Source organism: Lolium rigidum, chromosome 3 (assembly GCF_022539505.1).
Source record: "Lolium rigidum isolate FL_2022 chromosome 3, APGP_CSIRO_Lrig_0.1, whole genome shotgun sequence".
Taxonomy (NCBI): Eukaryota; Viridiplantae; Streptophyta; class Magnoliopsida; order Poales; family Poaceae; genus Lolium; species Lolium rigidum.
Genome location: NC_061510.1, coordinates 23,876,974 through 23,901,262, shown reverse-complemented (window position 1 = coordinate 23,901,262; position 24,289 = coordinate 23,876,974). Strand labels below are relative to the sequence as shown.

The 24,289-nt window shown below is 45.0% G+C and overlaps 3 protein-coding genes across 3 annotated transcripts; 2 read left to right on the top strand and 1 right to left on the bottom strand.

Annotated features, from left to right (window-relative positions):
* The first annotated feature begins 3,746 nt into the window (after positions 1–3,746).
* Positions 3,747–5,355, top strand: LOC124695132 (12-oxophytodienoate reductase 1-like). The gene is made up of 2 exons (XM_047228021.1): positions 3,747–4,261; positions 4,368–5,355. The coding sequence occupies exons 1-2, from the start codon at positions 3,910–3,912 to the stop codon at positions 5,159–5,161; spliced, it is 1,146 nt and encodes a 381-aa protein (XP_047083977.1). The 5' UTR covers positions 3,747–3,909; the 3' UTR covers positions 5,162–5,355.
* Positions 5,356–8,099: 2,744 nt separating this feature from the next.
* Positions 8,100–9,937, top strand: LOC124701291. The gene is made up of 4 exons (XM_047233341.1): positions 8,100–8,548; positions 8,722–9,374; positions 9,465–9,674; positions 9,756–9,937. The coding sequence occupies exons 1-4, from the start codon at positions 8,338–8,340 to the stop codon at positions 9,786–9,788; spliced, it is 1,107 nt and encodes a 368-aa protein (XP_047089297.1). The 5' UTR covers positions 8,100–8,337; the 3' UTR covers positions 9,789–9,937.
* A 119-nt stretch (positions 9,938–10,056) lies between these two features.
* Positions 10,057–14,679, bottom strand: LOC124701290 (calcium-dependent protein kinase 7-like). Its single transcript, XM_047233340.1, has 8 exons — positions 14,383–14,679; positions 13,393–14,275; positions 12,845–12,988; positions 12,611–12,763; positions 12,353–12,468; positions 11,696–11,863; positions 11,009–11,233; positions 10,057–10,505 (listed from the first exon to the last, which is right to left on the bottom strand). Exons 2-8 carry the CDS (start codon positions 14,090–14,092, stop codon positions 10,380–10,382), a joined length of 1,632 nt encoding a protein of 543 aa, XP_047089296.1. The 5' UTR covers positions 14,093–14,275; positions 14,383–14,679; the 3' UTR covers positions 10,057–10,379.
* Positions 14,680–24,289: the final 9,610 nt, after the last annotated feature.

Sequence of the window (24,289 nt, the reverse complement as noted above, 5' to 3'; positions counted from 1 at the left end):
CTTGCATCATCTTTCTTGGTTGTTATTTGGACCTTATCCATGTGATGTTTTAGAGCTTGTGCTTATTCTCATGACAAGCTCTAGTTCATCGAAAACGGATTTCGCATAGATCACTTGTTGCGTTTTCGAGTTTGGTTCATCATCTTTCTTGGTTGTTATTTGGATCTTATCCATGTGATGATTTAGAGCTTGTGCTTATTCTCATGACAAGCTCTAGTTCATCAAGAATGGTTTTTGCACGGGCAACTTGTTGCATTTTCGAGATTGGAGGTTTTACCGGTATGTCTTTTTTAGATAGGTCAAACCTTTCATCATTTGTTTCTATCCTCCCTTGTTGGACTATGATGGTTTCCTGCATGATCTTGTAGAGCTTGTTCCTAGCTTCAAAACAAGCCCAAGATCATCAAAATCGGAGTCCGGATGCTAAAGTTATGCCCGTTTTAGTTTTGGTGTTTCTTGCTAGCGGATTTGCCAGGCCGGATTTTCCGGGCCGGATATTTCGGAAATATCCGGGCCCCTCGAAATCGGCTAAGGACCAGAAGAAAAGCAGCTCTGAACAGGGGCCGGACTTTTGGCCGGATTTTTACCAGGTTTTGTCCTGAGGCCGGATTATCCGAGGGGCGGATTATCCGGCCCTTACTTAGGCCGGATTATCTGGCCCTGGTTTTGCCCAACGGCTCGATTTTCTTGGGGGGTATAAATACCCCCCTTCTTCCTCCTTGGGTTGTTGCTTCTCTCACTCTCTCTCTCCTCCATTGTTGAACTAGAGAAGCTTGCACTATCTCTCAATCCCTCCATGATTCTTGCCCCCATTTGAGGGAAAAGAGAGGAGATCTAGATCTACATTTCTACCAATCAAATCCATCTCTTTGTGAGTGGAACTCTCTAGATCTTGATCTTGGTGTTCTTTGTGAATTCCTTTGTTCTTCCTCTCTTATTCCCCCAATAGCTTTTGTAGCTTTGTTGGAATTTGAGAGAGAAGGACTTGAGCATCTTTGTGGTGTTCTTGCCATTGCATTTGGTGCATCGGTTTGAGTTCTCCACGGTGATTCGTGGAGGTGAAAGCAAGAAAGTTGTTACTCTTGGGTTCTTGGAACCCTAGACGGATTCTAGGCCTTTGTGGCGGTTTGTTGGGAGCCTCCAATTAAGTTGTGGATGTGTGCCCCAATCTTTGTGTAAGGCCCGGTTTCCGCCTCGAAGGAAATCCCTTAGTGGAACCGTGACCTAGGCCTTTGTGGCGAGGGTCACCGGAGATTTAGGTGAGGCGCCTTCGTGGCGTTCGGTGTGTGGTGTGAGTACCGCATCTTGGGGTGAGGCCTTTGTGGCGTTGGTGTGCATCGAGCAACCACACCTCAAGGTGAGCCTCTTGTGGCGTTCGGGAGCACTAAGCAACCGCACCTCTCCACCGGAGATTAGCACTCGCAAGAGTGTGAACTCCGGGATAAATCATCGTCTCCCGCGTGCCTCGGTTATCTCTATACCCGAGCTCTTTACTTATGCACTTTATCTTGTGATAGCCATCGTGCTTGAAGTTATATATATCTTGCTATCACATACTTGCTTGTATTGCTTAGCTTAAGTTGTTGGTGCACATAGGTGAACCTTTGCTTAGAATAAGTTGTTGGTGCACATAGGTGAACCATAGTATATAGGCTTTGGGCTTGACAAAGTAAACGCTAGTTTTATTCCGCATTTGTTAAGCCCATCTCGTAAAAGTTTTAAAACGCCTATTCACCCCCCCCTTCTAGGCGACATCCGTGTCCTTTCAAAGATTCACATCCCATGCAGCATACATCTTAACGACCACTCCGCATTCGCCTCTTCAAAAGGAACAACTTTCGTGAAGGGATGAGAGACGAAAACATTCACAGCCGCCACAATTCGTCCTCGAAAAAAGAAGGGATCCAGAGGAGAACTTGTTCCTCTCAATCTTTGCCGTGATCCTCCTCCACAAGATCCTTCATTTCACCATCACAATCACCACATAGAGATGGATAGATAGAGATTCATCTTTTTTTAAACTATGGTTGTAAACTCTATTCACATTCGAGATTCTTGAGATTTGGTTTGGTTTGATCTTATTTGTGACTTTCTATGGTAATATTGAGATAAACTCCATTTATAATATCATTATGTCTTTGTTCAATTCTCCTCTCATGTGCGAGTAAATTTCCTTGGTGTGGGAGATGTAGGGATTGGTGAGATGTGATGTGCATATTACTATTTTCATCTATTTGTGAAAGCTATTATTATTATTGCTTATGAGATTAATTATCTAAGGTTTGTTTAATGATTGTTGTCTAACTAAGGATCCGGACAATATGATTCAGAGATCTACATAGATGAACACTTGTTGCCTAGCAACTTCGCGACCTCCTAGTGAGAGTGGAGATATCAAAGAAGGTGAACACAACTCAAGAAAAATGAGGAACCATTAACCTTAATGTGTTGATCTGGTCTCATGACCATAACAATTATGTTGGCTATTGTTGGTAGTAACAGGTAAATGTAGTAGATAGATGACTCAAGGGATAGTATCCTAATATGCAAAAATCATTTTGACATACCAGTTACATTCGTATACTCATCCATATGACACATTCGCCTATCACCATGAACCTCTTCGCTTCTGACCTCTCATCTGCAGAAACTCCAAATATAATCAGTTACTTTGTTTTTGTTACTATTTACTTTTTATTTACGCTCAATTACTTTTTGATTGTTGCTTCCATCTCACCACCTCCACCTTCACACTTGCAGTCAACTCATTGAAGACAACGTGACACCTTGGGTGCGACAGAAACATCGAATAATATACTTGCCCTCTTGCTCTCAGTGGGTTCGATATAAAACTAGAAATACTTCCGCGAATTATGCTTTAATGATCATGTGTTTTTTAAGGCCATCAAGAGACGATGTTGGCTGGTGGATTCCCGTTGTCAACCTTTTTGTACAAAAAACATGAGATATCTTAATTATTTTTTTACCTGTAATGTTGCAGGCTACTTTCCTTTTTTCGATTCCTTCAGTTTAATTTTACCTTGTTAACATTGATGGACGCATCAGGTTGATAGGTTCCCGATGCCAGCCTCTCTATAAGAAACGGTTTGTTTTTTCGTTTTTCTTTACCCATGATATTGCGGACTTATTTTTTTCGATATCTTCCGTTAAACTTACCGATGTTAAGTTTGTCAGCCAGCAGTGTCTCTCAAACATAACATCGGTAAGATGCCAGATGAACCTTAGTCAGCTAGGGCTCACATGTATGTACAGTTGGAGCACTATGTGTGGTTTATGTTCATTATGATAAACTAGTAATACTAAAAAAGAGGTGAATTGTGTTCAGGCGTGTTAACTCGTGATTGTTCATTGATTCAGTACTCGTCAAATTCATAAGAAATGGGCTTTGGGCATGGAGAATTAAAGCTCTGTGCTGACCATTCTATTGACGACGACGTGCTATACTTTTTCTTAGAAACTGCTGGTACTTTAGTTCATGAAAGGTACATTTGCTTTGTGCGAAAACGAAGCGGCAGTCCACTTTCCTGCGTGAACGAGGATGACAAAGAGGATGACGAGAGGAAACGGGAAAGAGAGAGCTAGTCTACTATAAAACGGGCATGACAAATAGGGTGACGACTGACGAGATGTGTCCTCCTGGTCCATTACGGCACGCGAGTGTCAATGGCAAAGGTCACTCTGGAAAGATCACAGACCATTTCCTGCTCGGCTGCTCCACCTCGGAACCTATAAATACATGATACAACCTCCTGAACCAGAACAGCACAGATCAATACTCATACGAGGCAAGAAACAGAGCATAGTGAGATACCATATCACCTAAACAGCCAAGCACCTGTGCACACTCAAGCGAAGGAACCTGAATCAATAATCAAGACTACAGACGACATGGCTCACCAGGCAGGCAAAGAGGCGGCGATCCCGCTGCTCACACCGTACAAGATGGGGCAGTTTGATCTCACCCATCGGGTGGTGCTCGCGCCGATGACGCGGTGCCGCTCCTACGGCGGCGTGCCGCAGCCCCAAGCGGCGGTGTACTACTCGCAGCGTGCCACCAGGGGCGGGCTCCTCGTCTCAGAGGGCACCGTGATCTCCCCTGATTCTATGGGCTACCCAGAGATCCCTGGCATCTGGACGCAAGAGCAGGTCGAGGCATGGAAGCCTATCGTGGATGCTGTCCACAGCAAGGGCGCGTTGTTCTTCTGCCAGATTGCGCATGTTGGGAGGGTCTACACAACTGGTATGTCCCGTCCATCCATAAGATGATGAGTGTTTGCTCTTGCATAAGTTGTACCAATGATATGAATTCATCTTCCTAGAATTTACTAATTGTGTAAACAAAACAGAAATCAAGACGGGTGAACAGGCGCCTATCTCCAGCACGGACAAGCCTGTAACACCCGACGATGAGGCTGGCATAGTGTATCCCAAACCTCGGGGGTTGACGATAGATGAGATACCTCATGTCATTGAAGACTTTAGGCGTGCCGCCCGAAACGCCATTGAGGCAGGGTTCGATGGTGTGGAGATCCACGGCGCACATGGGTTTCTCCTTGAGCAATTCATGAAGGATAGTGCCAATGACCGTACTGACATGTATGGTGGCAGCCTTGAGAACCGGTGCCGCTTCGTCGTGGAGTTGGTTGATTCTCTTGTCCATGAAGTTGGGGCACATCGTGTGGGAATCAGGTTGTCACCGTTCGTGGACTACATGGATTGCGTCGACTCCAACCCAGAAGGACTTGCCTCATACTTGGTGGAGCAGCTCAATAAGCACCAAGGTTTTCTGTATTGCCACATGGTAGAACCCCGAATGGCCATCGTCGATGGACGCAGACAGATTCCCCACGGGCTCTTGCCCTTCAAGAAAGCCTTCAATGGCACCTTTATTGCCGCCGGTGGGTATGACAGAGAGGAGGGTAACAAGGTGGTATCTGATGGCTACGCTGACCTTGTTGCATATGGGAGGCTTTTCTTGGCCAACCCGGACTTGCCAAGGAGGTTTGAGCTAGGTGCGGCCTTAAACGAGTACGACCGCTCCACATTCTACACACAAGATCCGGTCGTTGGCTACACAGACTATCCTTTCCTTGATGGCGACAACTACTCATCTTCAGCTCCTGACGTATCAATTGAGTAAATGTCATAGATTTGTGGTACATAATGTATATCACACTAGGTTCCTGATTGTATATTTTCAGTTATCGAGAGGTGTTGTGTAAGTTTGTAGACTTTCTATATATTTTTTCATATTTTGCCAATCCATGTAAAAAAAATTGGGTCTAAAAGTATGTAGTGATAGAAATATAATATAGTGTCTAGCCCTTTTCATTATAGTTCGGATTTTTTTGTTTTAATTGGCTACGAAGTCTGTGTCTCGAACTCGGGCGATGATGGAAGCCAATCGGGGTCCTCCTCCCGCCAGCGCTGTGCTGATGAAGCTAGCAGCAACAGCAGCCCCAATTCCGGTGATGAAGGCCCATTGTTGCGGAAGTACCAACCATCACACTCCTCGCCCAGCGCCTCGACCAGCTGAACCTACCACCCAGCGCAGACGGCGTCGAACCGGACTCGGTCGACCGGCCAGATCTCCCATACGGTGAAATCCTCCAAGCCCTTCCCCGCTCTTCCTTCCTTGATAATGCAATGCTGCGGGATGCTGTAGCAGAATATCAGTCCACACAAGTACTTGCGCGAAGAAACTCTAACGATGTACCGTGATCCTGAGGATGGCAGCTGGTCTGTGGCAACAAGAGATTCTCGAGAATTTCCTTCGGACCACGTCGTGGCTGCTATGTACTCGGTGGATGATGATATCCCCGCCGAGGAGTTCGTCAAAGACGTGAAGGAGCTCAAGTGTACAACTACGGTTGATGAATACGATAAGCTGGACCCAGAGGAGATTAACGAGCACGAACTAAAGCGTGCATTGTACCGCATCAAAGCTCTCCTGCTGCTGAAAGGCAAGTCAATTGACAGGCTGGATGATGCTGCTTTGGAGAGCAAGTACCCTCGAAAGCTTATCGCGGAGAACTCCTACTTTCTCGACTACATGGACCACGACGCCTTTGGTTGGTATTTTGATTCCAAGCTCTGTCAACTTGCTGCCTTGACCAACTACCACAGCGGCTAGTCATTTTGAACTATTGGGAGGACCAGTATCAAGATTGGAGCCGCTACCGGTCGCATTGTAACACGCCTGAAACTGACAGAGAGTACCTACTGTACTGGAAAACAATTACAGAGAAAATCAAATGGGTTGAAGGTTACATGCGTGTAGAGACATCTTCTCGTGAGTGGTCGAACATCCAGAGGATAGCGAGCTACCAAGCAATTAGAATCGCAACTGGCTTCAAAAATATTCATAAGGATCTGGCTCTTCTTGGTATCGAGGAGTTTCTATGGAGCACACGGCTTTATGTCTATTATCTGAAGGATCTTGATGGTGTCTTTTATGAGATTTGGAGGCGGGTCATTAACAAAGAGAATGTTAATAAGGACTGTTTTGCAAAAGCTCTGAAGGAAGTTTATGAGCTGAAGATGTCCCCTTCACGCGAACGATCTATGAAGCATGAGCAGACAATGGCGGAACAATTTCACCTGTGCACAGCTGGCATTACTAAGGAGGTTCCAGAATCTATAGCCCGTGGTCTCATTGCACAGCAAGTTAGACGCAAGTTGACGATGACACGGGGATATCAGTATTAAGCTAGGAAGAAGCTAAAAGTTGCGGAGTACATTGGACTGATTGGCAAGGCATCCACCTAGTTTTATTGGTTGCTTGCCCTCTATAGTGTCTAGTGTGTGTGGTGTATGGCTCCTACGTGCTCTAGTAATTTTATTTATCAAAGGAATGTGGGTGAGGTGACTCTGGTAATGTTACATTAGGGTTTCATGGAAACAATACTGCAAATTTCCCGCCAAGCAAAGCATATTGCATACTGCCACTGAATGTTATGGAAAAATGTTGTGTATTCTCATATTTCCCACCGAGAATTGTTTTTTCATCAATCTAATATGGTATCAGAGCCATAGGTCTTGAGTTTAAATCCTGGCAACGTTGTATTAAGAATAAATATATGCGGACACCCTAAGTCCACGTCCTAGGCCCGTGAAGAAAAAATCCCACCAGGCACCGACGTGAGGGGGAGTGTCGAAAATATAATATAGTGCCTAGCCCTTTTCATCAGCTCGAACTTTTAGGATAATTGGCTAATGCATCAATCTAATATGTAACATTTGTTGTCAGTGTGGCAAACATTTCTGAAACATTGCAAACCAGTTCGTAATAAGTTGACACGAATGTTTCGCAACAATCACTCTCCACCATGTGAAATTCTTGATAAAGTCAGAAAGGAGACAAATCTTTGGGTCTTGGCGGGTGCCGAGCATTTGAGTGACCTCATGTCTGAAGAGTAGGCTTGTAATATTTATATTTTTTTTCTTTTCACATCTTGTTTACTTTTTTTTGCAGGGGAAAAGGAAACCTTTCACATCGGTTCTATTTTGAGTAGACAAATTTCTAATCTCGTTTATCATGTAAAGGAATGAGGATCTATCCCGCGCACATTGGAATTAACTTGCTGCTTCAAATCAGTTTGCCGCAATCTGATTCAGTAACAGCTGGAAGCTGACTATGTTGAAGAGCCGGTTTCAACCCTTGCAAGCATGCCCGTAATTCTGCTTCAAAAGGTGACTCACAATCTATTAGAAATCAGCAAGCGGTAAAGATGAGCCATCCTTCTTCATCATGTAGAGTCATGCCTGCGCTAGCATGCTTATCAGTTATCAGTCTCTCCCGGAGGAAAGATCCGTCGACAGTACCCAGCCAGCCGGGGGTTTAGTCCAAAATAGATTGTTGTCAAGTAGACTTTTGCATTGGCATAATGGCATGGGACAGGCAGGAGGTCACAGATAAACATGGAGAGGAGAGGCGCGATGGCACGGTTGGATAAAGGATAGGATAGAACCGATGACAGGTGCATGTGTTGCGCTACCCTACCCTACGCTGGACCGATGCATTCCTGATCTGGATGAAGAATCTTCCATCGTTTTCGTATATATATCGAAGTTTTCTTGGCATCAAAGCCCGCCCAGCGACGCAACATTTGAACGAGTGGCTCGCGACCAAGGCCGCGGTGGCCACGAGCTCTGTGATCCAAACTACGCCCACACAGTTTCTATCTACTTCGGCCGGAACAGCTGATTGGCCTTGAGCAACGGGACCTGAGAGGACGAACGCCCGGGTCACCGGGGAAAGACCAATTCGCCAAAGGAAAAAAAAAAACGTGAAAAGTGAAAAGGAAGAATCACCGGATGCATCTCCTGTCGACGCAACGCCTGGCGCCCATCATCCACAACGGCGACGCCAACCACCTTCGCCCGCTGCTGCCCGCTGCTGCGACGCCCGTACAGTCGCCTCTGCTCCGGCTCCGGTCGAGGAACTCCAAGTCCTCGCCACCGCAAGCCATCTCGCCCGCGACGCCGAGCCCCTTTGCCACGGACAGTCCCACCGGAGCGCCGTCAGGTCAGATCATGAATTGCATGGTTAGCAATCGATCATACAGTTCTACATGCATGGTAGCGTTAGCACTTAGCAAGATAAATAGATAATGTTAACTAACAGTGGCACACGCCCCAATCCGAAACTGCCATGCCATCATGATCGACTAACCTGGAGACTGAAACTTTTATGTGCAGACGCAGACAAGTGGGACGCGTTCGCGGCGCGGGTGTCCGGCGAGTGGGACGGCTTCGGGGCCGAGTTCACCGTGGCCGGCGACCCGGTGGAGCTCCCCGCCAACGTTGTCCCGGACGCGTTCCGCGAGTGGGGGGTGCAGGTGTTCGACTGGCAGACGCAGTGCCCCACGCTCGCCGACCCGGCCACGCCGTGCGCGCTCCACTACCGCCTCGTGCGCCTGCTCCCCACCGTCGGCTGTGAGGCCGACGCCGCCACCGTGCACACCTCACATCAGCGCCACGTCTCCTCCGCCTCCGCCTTCGCCTACGACGGCGCCTGGGGCTCCTACGTCGCCGCCTGGCCTAAGGGCCCCGCCACCGTGCTAGAGGTCGAGCACTGCGTCGTGCGCCCGGGCCCGGACACCGACGCGGTCAGGGTTAGGATCGTGCAGACGGTGGCGCTGGGGAAGGATGAGGCCCGGCTGCGCGGGATAAAGGTCTTCTCCGAACAGTGCTACGGCCCGTACCGCAACGGCGACCAGCTTGGTGGATGCGCCCTACGGGAGTCCGCATTCGCCGCCGGGGAGAGGCTCGCCGTGTCGGAGGTGGTGGGGCAGTGGGAGAGCACCTTCGCTTGCACTGCCAGCTTCTCCGGCGCTCCCAACACCGAGACGGTGAGCCACCTAAACGCCCCTCCTCCACGCACGGACGTACCACGCGCGTGCTTCCCTGACGTCTTACGAAGATATGATATGTATGCACAGGGCAAGTTCGCCTCGTTGGAACCTGATGACGAACCGCGGAGAACGGCGAGAGAGGACACCGGCATCCTCACACTGCTGCCCAAGCAGCTGTGGAGCTCGTTCAAGGTGAACGGCAACGACGGCGAGGTGGTGTGCGAGGTCGGGTGGGTGCTGGGCGACGGCAACGCGGTCACGTCCACCTGTGTCCTGTCCAAAGACGGAGATGTCAAGGCAAGTTCTGTCTACATTTCACCACCATATTGTTGCTTGCTGCTCTTTTTTTACTTACAGTGCTGGCTGGCTTGTGTGCAGATGATAGCCACCGCGTACGAGTCCCGGGTGTAGGAGACCAACGGAGCACAGCCACAGGACTTCCTTCAGGTTCCATCAGATCTTCACATAGAAAAGAATACACACATCTAGAATAGCCATACTGATATGTAAATATTCAGACAACAAGGTGATCTACTAAGAAAATTGGTTCTGCAAAATCATCAACTGGTTACTGTCCTTTCTTACCATGGCTTCTGAGGCCGTTTGACTACAATCTGCACAGCTAGAGTAATAACTTTCAGAGTTAAAAGGTTAGGAAAAGCAAACTTGGTGAGTATGGACAGGAGACAGGATTGATTTCATTGCACACAAACTGATCCCACAAAGAACAAACGAACAGGCCGCATTCCCTCTCGTATTTTCAACTGCTGGCCCAGTCTCGCAGCAACATGAACCAATACACCACCAGTACTACATATATGCTAGCCCACAATGCTGTCTCTCACAATGACCACACTACTAACTAGCCCAGCTTACTTCCGATAGATACTGCTAAAAGAATCGACTTGTTCTCTTCTCGTACTCCGATACATTTCAACTGTCAACAACCCAATTTGGGCTGTGATGAGATAATGAACAAGAGAAGAGAACAAAATCTGTACATCAATGTACTTGAGCTGCATCTCTCAAGGTTACATTCAGACTGGTTTCCGTTGCTCGACACCCAAGTCCAGTATAGCAGATGCCTTGCATCATGGCTACAAATTCAGCATAATCAATTTGACCATCCTGAGAAACAAAGATAACACCAATCCATCAGATTCTACTTGTTTTATAAACAAATCAGAAGTGTTTTAGGTGATGCTGAAAAATATCACAAGATTTTTGCTAATATTATCCAGGTAATATCATTCGTACAAGTTGACTTCTATATACAAATGAGTTTGTCACTATTAGATTTTTTCGCAAAATTATTCAGATATCGGATTCTGTATATATCCCGAGATATATGTATCGGTCAAAATACTGAGAGTCATGCTTGTCACAAGACAGATTTTTTTTCTTTGGGTTTGTTGAGTAAAACACTGGGTATTAGGCATGACTGGTGGATACCAAGTAACAGTGATTGAGACGACTACAATATCTATCAAAGATGTAACCCCAAAATCGCTACAAATCTAAGTCTAACATGTCAGCTTTTCAAAAGTTGGTCACTAGGGTTCTTCTGGAGTCAGAATCGTAGTTACAGGATACAAATATCGTGCTAGTTTCGAGTGGGATGATCAACTTACATTGTTTTGGTCGACCTCTAAAATATTCTCTTCAAGAAAAGTGCCCTCCATGTTATATTCTCCACAAGCTCGTTGAAGCTTGTCGGCTGTGATATAACCACTACCATCTTTGTCAAAATATGTAAAAGCCGCCATCAAGTGTTCTTCCCGTTCAATCTTGTTAAGAGGCATAGTTGCAGCAATAAATTCTTCATAATTGATGGTTATGTCATTGTCTTTATCATCCTAAAAAAGGTTCTCAAAGATTAGACAAAACATGACAAAAGTGCAGATAATATCCTACCAACAAATCAAGAAATGTATATCACACATTTTTATTCCGATGTTGTCAATGTGTAGTTTAGACATTTTTTCAGGCGCATCAAACATGTCATATTTGATTATGGCAATGGTATATATGTACTACTTAGGCCCTTTTGCGGAGAAGATATCTCAGAACCACATAAGAATTGAAGAAATGCATGTCATACATTTTTACTAAGATGCTTTCTATGTACAGTTTAGGTATTTTTCAGATGCATCGACCATGTCATACTTGACTACCGCTTATGTACTACTACTTGGGCCTTTTCCCCTGAAGATATCTCAGGACCACATAAAAATAGAAGATAACATGTGTCGGTTAATTCAGTGTGCACTCATTCCATTCAAATGCATGCGCCTTTATCATGGAAATGACCTACTTACCGCTTCCACTACATTACTAATCTCGGCATCCTCCAATTCATTGCCATATCCTGTTAAACATTTTCTAAGCTCACCAAAAGTGATTACACCTTTACTTTTGGTGTCTACTGCCTTGAACATTTCTCTTAACCCAGCAATCTCCTCTTCTGAAAGACGCTCAGCTATCACCTGGAAGCATAAGTGTCAGAAACAATGCCTTTTTGTTTAAAAAATTCATAGCTGTAGGACACAGTACGAAACAAACTGAGTTCCAGCATACTAGTGCATAAGACACACAACTGAATGCCAGAAATAAAAGGGTGGTCCTTTTTTGTTGCAAGAATGCGCCTACAGTAGCAGCTCAACTTGCTCAAATGGCAGCAACAAAGCCCATTCAAGACCAATAGCATGTCCATGTGAATTGTAATGTTAACTGATGATTCAGCAATTATTAGGAATGTGCCACAAAGTAAATATTATAGGAGAAGCCCAAACAAGACCAAGCTATTGTGCACGATAACACAAAGTTCATATGCTACCAAAATTTGAACTATTACACTGTTGCAAAGATCCAAAGAGGTTAAACACAAAGATGCTTGATCATGGTGATAAATTGACAACAAATGTTATAGCAGCAATATGAAAATATGCAAGTTGATATGGTACTTTAGCACTCACTCTGAGAGCCAACTTCTTCAGATTGTTCATTGCAGAAAACTGCTTGAGCCGAGAGATAACACTAGGATCCAAAGCATGATCACTGGACACACCATTTTCACAGATCCAAGGATGCCCTGGAATCAACGGATAGTTGATAACAAGTATAAAATTTTGTGTAATCTAAAATTAATTTCAAGACCTAAAATTATGCTAAACAGAGAGTTATACAAACAGGCACTAAATCACAAGGACGAATAATAGATTGAATATACTTACGTAACACTTCATGGGCTGTCAAACGCTCTGAAGGACAATGGCAGAGCATCTTTCTTATAAGATCCTTTGCACTGTCAGATATTTTAGGCCAAGGGTCTGACACAAAATCAATGTGCCCCTTAAGAACTGCATCAAATATTCCTTGTTGTGTCTCTGATAGAATTAACAATGATCACTTCAGAAATTCATGACAACAGTAGACTCAGAATTAACACCAGAGATGAGATAAGTCACCTGCCCAAAATGGTGGAACCCCACTCAATAGTACATAGAGTATCACTCCAGCTGACCACACATCAGATTCTGGTCCATAACGTTTGTACAATACCTCAGGGGCGATGTAATATGGGCTCCCAACCAGCTCACTGAAAACCTCACCTGAAATTTGTAGATGCCAAAATAAGATTTAAAATTTTGATTCAGAAATCCATTAGACTGGTAGATAGACACCATTTTTTGTTTTCAATTTGCTATACCCGCATTATAAGCAACGGCAATAAGCTGATATTTCTGTGTACTTTAAATCGATAAGATGTTCCAATGTATTAGTCAATGTTCACACAATGCTGTTGTCAACTAGGTTGGGTGTTGAAGTGGCGGCTCGCCGGCTCATAGCAGAAATGTAATTGAGCATTTAACTGATACTATTATACAGCAAAACAGGCCTAAAACATTAGGGTGTTGGAAGTGATGCCTCCAATAATTATCCTTAACATGAGCTAGCACAAGTTTAAATGAATGTTTAACTGATACACCACTGTTATACAGCAAAACAGGCATACCTGGTTTGAAGAAAGCGGACAGACCAAAGTCAATAGCCTTAATTGACAGGTCATCATCTTTATCCAAAAGGAGGAAATTTTCTGGCTTGAGATCACGGTGAATCACCCCAAGTGAATGGCACATAGCCACAATGCTAACAACAATTCTTATGAGCCCTGCAGCCTCAGGTTCAGTGTAATGCCCCTTCCCCTGGATCCGGTCAAAGAGCTCCCCACCAGCCAAAAGCTCCATCACAATGTGCACCGCCTGCACATCCTCGTAAACATCCTTGATCGAAACAACGTTCTTGTGCCACGACAAGTGGTGCATTATCTGGATCTCACGCCGCACGTCCTCGACATCCTCCTTGGCGATGAGCTTGCGCTTGAGGATGGTCTTGCACGCGTACTCGCACCCCGTGCTTATCTCGGTGCAGAGGTACGTCGTCCCGAACTGGCCCTGCCCGAGCCTCCGGCCGAGGATGTAGTGCTCCCTCAGGTCCGCCGTCTTGCGCCCGAGCACGGAGATAGACGTCGGGTCAAACCCCTGCCTCAGGACACCGGCGGCGGTTGGCTTGAACGCAGGCCAGGGCTTCTCGAACTTCTTCAAGTCCGAGTAGTCGTCCTCCTCGAGGTGCGCGTCGGCGTACCTAGAAGCAGCGTGCTCGCTGCGGGACCGGTTGTAGTAGTCGCTCCCAAGGGTCCCATTCTGATTCCCCATTGCAAGACCACCACCACCCTGTGCGAAATGAACTGAAGGTTTCCAGTCTCACACGGTTGTCGGATCCCTCGGATGCAAATGCAGCTTAAATAGCCGGAGCAGTAGTTGGGAACCCGGGGAATTGGAAGAATTTGCGGCGAAGGCAGAGCAGAGTTGTCTTGCTGGGAAGGAGAAATCCGCAACCTGGCAATTTCACAGCACAAAACTTGATCAGCAATCCATATACGTTACCACTGAACGGCAAGAAAGCCGGAGGAGAAGTTAACTTGGCAGAGGGAGGAAGATGAAACCTTTGGGGATTGGCAATTAATCCCTTCCGAAGGCGAGGGCTTGTGCTGCAAGACTTGACAGTAGACAGACACCCAAAAAGCGCCCAAACTTTTGCTCTCTCCACACTACACGAAAACTAACCAACCCCACGCGAAACACGAGGTCGCCTCCTCGCACCAAACCCTCGCAGCTGGAAGAGCTCCTCCCGGAGGCAGCTCCTCCGCAAAGCTTCCTCCGGCGGGAAATCCACAGGCCGAGGGTTGTTGCCTGGCCGCAATCTAGACTCCACAGACGCACGAACAGCAAAACGACGAGAAGCGGCTCAGTGGTTGTTGCCGCGCGCGGGGCGAATCTAGCTCAAGAAACACGGAATCTGTGCCGTAACCGAGCGGCCGGCAGGAGGGGCGGCGGGCGGCGAGCTCGATCGAAGCGGGGACACGGCCGACACGGTGGATCGGGCCGAGGGGGCGGACAGCAAATCGCGCCTTCCGGAGGGGCTAATGCGCAAAATAGGTGTATGAGAAAAATGCAGAGAGGAGAGAAGAGGAGAGCTGGCGGGGGAGATCCACCATTTATAGCTCGGTGGAGAGGGTTAGGTGCGTGGCAGTCGCAGTGGCTCTCTGGCAGGTTTTCGCTGTCACGTTTTTTTTTTCATTTGGAATTTCGCGGTCAAGTTCTAGAAACTCTTTTTTTTTTGCCGAGAGACCACAGAGAAAACCAGCGTACCATGGGTGGTATTTTGCCCTTTGGGAAACTGAGACCATGTACTCCGTCAGAAACGATTTGCCGGCGTTGTTCTGGTACTGCTGGTTTGATCTTTCTATTTGGAGTTTTGTGCTGAAAACGTCTCGATTTTGTTTATCCGTAGGAGTACAAATCAAAGTTGGGGCGTCTCACATGTGTCAGTCAAAATGTTGTTTATTTCGCCGTGGTAAAATTCCACGTGCAGCTGGTGGGAGGTGCGACTTCTTGTTTTCATGCACGGCCGTCTCTAAAATTGGTGTGGTATCTTCTTCTCTTCTCGAGACTGGAACACGATGGAATGCATGGAATTTGTCAGTAAAAGACTTCGTTCGAAAGAAAGAAAAAAAATCGACTGGAGACTTGCTTTGAAATTAGTTGTCTGCTTTGACAGAAACTTTCGATTCCCCATCTGATATTGGATTATAGGTGCCTCCCGAGAAGAGGAATAATTTTTTTGGATAATAGAGAATATCAAGTAATGTTCCGTGCGTGATTGGTTTCATGATTGGCGGAAATGTAACCACCTAGCTTATATTCCTTGTGCAGACCAAATCATGCCGCAATTCTGTACCAAAGAGCATCTCTAGGAGAGTATGAAAAAACTCAGTCACGAGGAAGAGTTTTTGGAAAATAAGACCGAGGGTTTTGAGATTTAAAAAAAATGCAACCATAGCATAGTCCCAAAAACAATATGGTATTTCATTGCGTGGAGGGTCAGCAGCGGCGGATGGAGTTTTTGCAGCGGCAGGAGCATGCGCCGAGTGTGGCAGCCCTAACCCTAGCCGTCGAGGCTTCCGTGCGGTCGTTCCGACGGCTAAAGGTGTAACAGTGTCACCGGGAGAGGTGGAGTGGACGGGGCTCGTCGAGGCTGCTCATAGGGGCGGCGGTTTTCCCTTCGGTAGCAAACAAGAAACTTATGTGTGAGACGGTTGGGGTTCCCGTGTTCATGATTTAGCTTTTAGAAGGACAAAACGGAGGAGTATACCTGATGCTCTCGATGAGTTCTTTTCCCTCGCCAAAAAAAAATTACGAGTGGAAGCCGTTTTGCGAGACCGATGGTGCATGTCTTATTTGGCTTTTTTGAAGAGGTTCAGTTTTAAGGATTAAGCGGATCATTGTATAGGTGCCACGGGGGCTTTTCTCCGAGACAATCAAGGCATGTTCATAGCTAGTGCCTGCTCTGGTATATCGAGCATTGCCGATGCTACCACTACAAAAGCAAGAGCCCTCCGATGTGGTTTGTTAGTTGCGGGACAGGTTGGGTGAAACAATCTTATAGTTAATAGCGATTGTATGGATGCCATCGAAACAATGTGAAACGGAGGAAATTCAATAGTAGGTGATGCAACTATATATGAGAAGTGTTCTTGCTAGTGTTAAGTTTTTTCGTAAACGTAGAGAAAGCAAAAGTGTGGCTCATATTCTAGCTTGTAATGCCGAGTGACCTCACTCAGTTGTTTGGTATGAGGATTTGCCTGGTATTTTTATTATCCAATTTGCAAAGGGATGTAAGTTTGTTTACTGCTCCATCTGGTCTCTTTTAATTGACTCGAATTTAGTATAACTTTCTAGTAAATTCGAGTTAATTAAAAAGGACCGGAGAGTAGTCAATAAAATTGCCGCGTTGGCTTTCCCTAAAAAAGAGCTATTTTTCTGGGAAATTCACTTTGACTCATAGGAGCATATGAACCCATTGTGTGAAAATATATTTTGAAGTGTTAAAAAAATTTGAAATAAAATTTTGCATGTACATCTAGATATTTTATGTTTTTACACAAGTTTTCAGAAATTTTTATTCTTCTTTGTGTCTCTTGTAAAAAAGATAAATTTTGAGCTACAGTAGACTACGTACAAGATATTTTTTTATCTTTTTTGTGCATGCCACATAAAATGTTGTTTTTTCATGAAAGCTTGTGTAAGAACATAAAATGTCACGATGTACACCGTAAATTTTATGTCAGAATTTTTCAATATTTTCAAAACTGTTTTTTAATTATTTTGTATAATAGGTGTAAATGCTCATATGAGCAAAACGCCACCTCCTATTTTTCTGGTGATAAAAAATACTCTAGAAAGGAGAGTGAACCCGATGGAATCCAACTCAGCCACTTATAGTGACGTCCCACCAAACCAACGGGCCACATGTCATACTATCGTGATGCTGGGTCTTCCGAGGCAATGCGTAGGTGGTCGGTGCCGTCCGTCACGTAGTACGGTCGAGTCGAACGTACGCGCGGGCGGAGAGTTTGTTGACACGTGAAGCCCTCGCATCCGCATGGAACTTTGCGTGTGTGCATCGAAGCACGAAGGACAAGCGGTGAGTCACGCACGCAGCCGCATGGCCCGGCGCACGCACCCATGCGCTGATCGAGAAAACAAAATCCCGTGCTATGAATCGTGAACCATACCGCAGCGCTGGCAAAATGTGTCATTCGCTTGGGTCGATGCACGGTGCTCTGTATCATTTCAACGTGTACCGCGCGGCTATCTTGGCCAAGCCATGGCATGATCGGTAGTAACGTGAAATTAGTGTATGGTGTGCACGGTTAGGCTGCCGTCGCCGTCACGGCGATCGGGTGATGAGCGGTCGCTCGCTTTTGCGAACCCAATCCATCGATCGCGACCCGTCTGTTGAACCTGAAAGGTGCGCAGCGCGGCTCCTACCTCACAGCAAGTGGCCGGTCGCTAGCCCTTGAACCACAACGCGACCGCGATCAAGAATTGATCTACTATTCGAAAGTGCAGTGCGTGGTGCGTGATGGTGATGTGGCACCGTAGGCAGGGTTGGCGGCAAGGTAGGGCTGTTGCACAGAAATACAAAATCGACGACGTACGTGCGGTGTGAATGTGATACCTTTGAAAGGTTAGCTTCTTTTTGTTCTTCTCAGGAAATGTTAGGTTCCTGTCTACACAAGTTTGTGCGCTGAAAAGTTGAGACGTCTCATGGAAATCGAAAGGTTCACCGTACCCGTAATGATGCCTCCCCCACTATGCCTAACTAGTAGAATGCCCGTGCTTCACCACAGCCCTTTAACGTAGTGTCAAATGCATAAACGTGTAAATAATGCATGCAAATATTAAAGTATATAAAATAAATATATAATGCTTAAAATATTTAAAGATCCACTTCGCACAATTCATTTTGTAGAAGAGAAATGACTGAATACACTATTTATTAAAGCCATGGTCCGTTGACGCGTCTAAGGTATTCTCGCACGATCTCAGCAATGTTGTCTTCAACTTCATTAGCCAGATACTTGAGTATGTGTATCAAAAAAAAATTCCTTAGCTCGTAACCATCCTGCACAATTGGTATATCATGTTAACGTGAAGTTTTCTTCCCACAAAAAAATATAAGATTGTGAATATAGAGTACTCACGCTGCAAACTGGATGAACAAATCTTTTACCATCCCATGAAAGCATACAACTAAATACTAAGTATCCAGACAATTTTCTGCAAATAAATGGAACATATCATTATCTTGGTCATTAGAATGACGATAAAATAAGCTGCTTGTAAAGATAACTGAGAATAATCACCTGTCGGGGCTTGTTGGTATTGGGATATTGTGAGGATATTTACGTGGCCAGAAATAAATATCGGAATTCCAGCCAGGTTGCGCTATCTCAAGAGCATCATTTAGATAGAATGAACACCTTTCTAATTTTAGTTGGTACCTCTCTTCTGATAGAGTTTCAGAACATGGGTCTAAAATACATACACGACACTCATGTTTGTCGATGGTGAACAAGATAAAGTTGCCAAGAAATGCGTGTGGCAAAAAAATCTGCAAGTGGTGAGCATTAAAATACATAAATCATGTTAATAATGGAAAAGAGACTAACTTACCATGTTGCATGATGATATATTATGGTCTATCCCAGGCCAGCTATGAAAAAATGTTGCCAACTCCTTAATATCTGGCTTAACACGCCAAAGTGGATATTTTCTACCATCGAGTATCGCCGACTGAGATGAAAAAAAGGTTTAGAACCATAACGAGTGACAATAAATATGCGATTATAATAACTTACACAAAATCTTAAGTCCATGTTGTGCACGGGAGGCTCTATCAAAAATTGTATCTCATCACATGCCACTATGCGCACAGCCATGTTGAAACAATCCTTGTCCATTGGCCGGTCCATCATGAGTATGTCCTGAATTTGCTTTAGAGTTAATCCTAGTGGATAAGGTGTGGAGCTTCGCACCCATTCTTTTCTGCAAAATAATTTATAAGAATAATGATATGATAATAATATGTACCGACGCTTGATCATTATCTTATGAGGCTTACTTCAAACATGTTGCATCGTCAATGGACATGATGTATTTGCATATCTCGTCAACAAACTCATGTGGTTTGGTGGACAAGGTGCAAATAGGAAGCTGGATATTTTCTTTGGCTACATCTCCTTGGTGTTCTTTACCTAGACTTGGCAATTCCGTAATATCGAGTCGGATCCATTTTCTTGATCTTTAGATTGATTATATATCGGATCTGCCTCTTATTTTGTTTAGTTCCGAATCATGCAATATGGCAATTAATTTTCTTCGGAATGCTTTCATATCCTCCTACAAAGTAGTAAGAAACATTGATATTGTAAATTAATAATTTAAGATGCAAGATACTACTAACGGTCTCTAAACAAAAATAATACCTAAGTGATGAAGTCAGAAAGCATATCGCCTGTCCAATATTCCATAAAGTTTAACATGAACAATCCGCACGATGCGCTACAAAATTAGCAAATGTTATAGTAGAATTCTATCTAGACCGTAATTTTCACATTCGAAAGTTGAACAGATTCAACATACCCATCAGTCTGCAGTGGTTTTTCGATATGCTCTACTATTGGCCATGTCATGACATCGAGATCGTGCCACTTTTCACCTTTGTCAAATCCCCTTCTTTAGGATGCAGTCTTTAAGTGCTTCTCAAGTCCTCAGAGCTGTTATATGAGAAAAAAAGATATTAGACACCGAGGAAAATGAAAAATGTCAAGAGGAGATCATAATCAAATAACTTACCATAAACGTGAGGTCAGTTCTACCCATTCCAGGACCAAGTGAGTCTAATACTTATATCAAGCGTTTCTTCGCATTGATGACCGCTAAATACCAGTGGGTCTTACTGATATTTATCGGTAGGAAGATCTAAAATAAAATATTACATAAGTAGGTATACACATGTTAAAAATATAATAAATGAGATGCATAGGTAGGGATTTAGTTCTGACCATGTCATGCTTTAGATAAATATATGCCTGCTCTATGATATGGCGATATATTTTTATGTCTTTCTTCAGCATATTGGAGATGTATGTTTTATCCATATATACCTTATTGTCAGCTCTGTTAAGTAGATGATCACATGCACGCATGCAATATATGTAGGCATTTATCACCTACAATTGAACACATAAAATACATTTAAATTAAAAATAGACACAAATTATGTAAATAGTGATTTCTTGTTGACTTACATCATCGGGCAGAAATCCGTCATCACATGTAAGACACTTTAAATGGTCATTGATAGCGATGCATCACCGATCTTCACAAAGTTGGTATTTTTAGGTGCAGACATTATTGATTCAATGACGGCAAAATCTTTCGCGGTGCAGACATAGGCTGGCAAGATATATAAGTGTGCCACATTAATTACATAAAAAGTAATATAGCAAAAAGGAAAAGGCGGAACTAAGTACCTTTTGGGATAACATTTGTGTTTTCTTTTTTTGGTTTATTATGACATGACTCCTTTGGATTTGTAAGAGTCGGTGAGTCTAGGCTCCCTTCCGTCAAGGTAGCCTCGAGGCCTTTGGTGATGGCTTCTTTTAAAACATCGACATCCATTTTTATATTGTCCATGACCTGCAAAAACGAAATTAATTATATATATCTTTTTATCTAGGAACATGGGTTTAGAAAAAAATAATCAAAATCACCTTGGTTGATTCAGTAAAACTCGTCTCTTCCACCAACATTGTATCTGAACCTATATCGATAGGTTCTTTCAAAGCATCTGTAGTATCTGTCTCAGTTTCGCCCATGATCTACAATAGTTAATACACATTGTAAGAGATGAATATTTGCGATCTGAAAACAGTCAAAACATAATTAAGTTGAGAGAATTTGTAAACACGATCGCTTGTTAGAGAGGCAGAGGCTGCATACTCGTCTCAGTCAACAGGGCAAAACGGCAAGAGAAAAGAAATTAAAGACGAGACGGACAGGTCTGATGTCACTGCTTTCTTCCTCACGTCTCCTCAGTCCTCACCCTATCCCTTTCCCAATTCGTTCTCCTACCAGCGCCGCCTCCTCACTCAGCCGCCATGGCCATGCCTCGCTGCCTCCTCTCCCAGACTCCCACACCTCCCGTCCTCGACCGGCGCTCTCACAGCTGCCCACCCTCCGGCGCCGAGCCAACCCGCCTCCCTCCAGCGCTATAATGGCCACCCGCCCACCGGCGCATGGTTCCGGCTGCCGGCCGCCCCGCCCGCCGGCGTCGGGCCACCCCTCCATCGGCCAGATCTCAAGGCCGCCCCTCCCTCCGGCGCTGAGCCAACCTGCCATCGGGCGCAAGGCTCCGGTTGCAGGCCGTCCCGCCTCCGGCGCCGAGCCACATCGCCATTGGCCGCAGGCGGCCCCTACTCCGCCGCGTCCGCGGAAGCTGCGCTCGGGCTCCCGCCGTGCGCCTGGACCCACCCGGTTTCCTGGCTTCGCTTCTCCTCACCTCCCGCTAGGCAATGGCGGGCGTCGGCGTTCCTCCAAAAGAGCTGCTCCCGCTCGTCTTGCAGGAGGATGGGGACACGACACCGCGTGTGTCCACCCCAACCTGGACTGGCTCACCGTGGTGCATCCCCGCGACTCTCTCCTTGCCGCAGCTGCCATGGATCTCCTTTGATTATCGGCGTCGCCGACTCGATTGTGTGCGGTGCGCGCGTGGTAATCGACGCCGGTGGAGAGGGGAAGAGGGAATACCTTGATGCCGGTGGGCGTTTGCTAGCTGCCTGGAGGATTCCTCACTTGAGATAAAAGGTTCGTACGGAAACAGAGCTATGTTTAGGCCTCAGGAGAAAAAATTGCAGGGTTGTTTGGATTTGTAATCGTATATAGCTAGGTTAGTTAGTTATTCCTGGAATCTGTTAGCAATTTTCGTGCGAATCAAATTGAAGCAAGTTGTTGTTTAAACGGAACTTTATGACTCCACGTGGGACATGGGACATGCCTGTTCCGCTACACCTTAAAATTTCTACTATGATCCACATGTAGAAATTTTCTTGGTTGAAGTCCTTCAGATTACGAAGCTAGAGATTTAGGCCCTTTTTTTATTGAACTTTGGAAAGTATCCATATTTTCAGCCAGTAGTTGTTCTGAACCACAATTTGCATGCAGCAAAAATCTAAATAGGACATGAATTAAAATCAGGGCCTCAACAATGGAAATAAATCCACGAAATATTGAATAAATTATCTAACCAGTGCATTACTATGGAAAACAAATATTACTGTGCATGGAGGATAAGACCAGCCTGGGATTTCTAAATCGGAGCCATTTAGGTATTTGATGATGATATTTTAGTAGCTCCCACGGCGAACACCAGCGAGCTTCTAATCTTAATGCTTAGTCAAGTTTTGGTTGTTTTTCCCTATGTTTCTTAGATGGCAAAATCCTAAAAAATATCATGAATGCATGATGTTAGAGTTCAGCTGTAGTGCTTATAGTTACAGCCCTTGGGAAGTTTAATTCATGGGCATTTTACTTATTTGCTCACTGACATATCTTTTGTCACAGGGAATTCTACTACTTTGTCCGGCCCTAAATACTTGTCAGAACTGATGAGGTCAGAACTTGAAAACCAGGAAAACTCCGTTGTGTTCTCTTATTAAATGTGCAGTCTACTTATTTGTTTGTACTTGAATTATTTGCGCTCAGGTTCATGAGACAGCAAGGCCAATTTGCGTCAAAGATTACACACAGAAATTTCTCCAAGAAAGGTAAGGCGTTTTCTTCATCCTTTAAGGAGATCGATATGTGGTATTTACTTATGCAGTGTTAACCTTTGGAACTTATTAAGGATGCAAAAATATTATATCTTGGAATGTATAATTAAATAAGATTATGGCCAGTATTAACTGCACCCAATCCTGCATGTAATAAAACTACTTGATCGTATATATCTTGCAATCTGAATATGCTATTCCTTCTGAATGCAGAACGTGTAACTGTTAACAGGGCTACTTCTGCAGTTCTATTTTCCTTTATCAATTAGTTGATTTGGAAAGTGTGACATTTTATGACCTGCAAATAAGAAAAGAAAAACAAGTCACTGAATGTAACAGGCAATGCTCCTGGTAGGCGTCCTTAATGTCTGTTCTATAGTTTAAAAGATATTATGACATCAAGCAATAGTTACACCTCTGTTCTATAGTTAATTTGAGAAATATGATCACATAAAGCAATAGTTTAACCCATTTTGCATCTATACTACAGGAAACGACTTCTTCCACTGTTCTATTGGTATTACTTCCACAATAGCCTACTTATGCACCCAGGTTTGTTTTATCTATCTTCCTCAATAAGGTTCTATTTTCTGCCAGATTCATGTTTATTTCAGTGGTATAATAGACACTACATTTTCAGTACAACTACTTGATCGTATATATCTTGCAATCTGAATATGCTATTCCTTCTGAGATGCAGGACGTGTAACTGCTAATAGGGTTACTTCTGCAGTTCTATTTTCTCCCTCAACGTGCTGCTCATCATGATCGATTCTTCCCAAAGAGGATCCGTGAAAGTTCTTTTAAGAGGAACCTGGCTAGTGAAGACGGCAGGCTTGGCGACGAAGGTCTTTTTACTCGATGGCGACTTTGGTCGGCGAGATGAAGAAGACGGGCGACAGCGACTTTGGTCGGCCGCGATGAAGACGACGGTCGGCGAGCCGACCCTGGTTGTGGTCGGCGAGATGAAGAAGACGGCCGACGGCGACTTTGGTCGGCCGCGATGAAGACGACGGTCGGCGGCCGACCCGACCGACGAGCCGACTTTGGTCGGCCGCGATGAAGACGACGGTCGGCCGGCCGACCCCGACCGACGGCCGACTTTGGTCGCCGCGATGAAGACGACGGTCAGCCAGCCGACCCAGTTGTGGTCGGCGTGATGAAGATGACA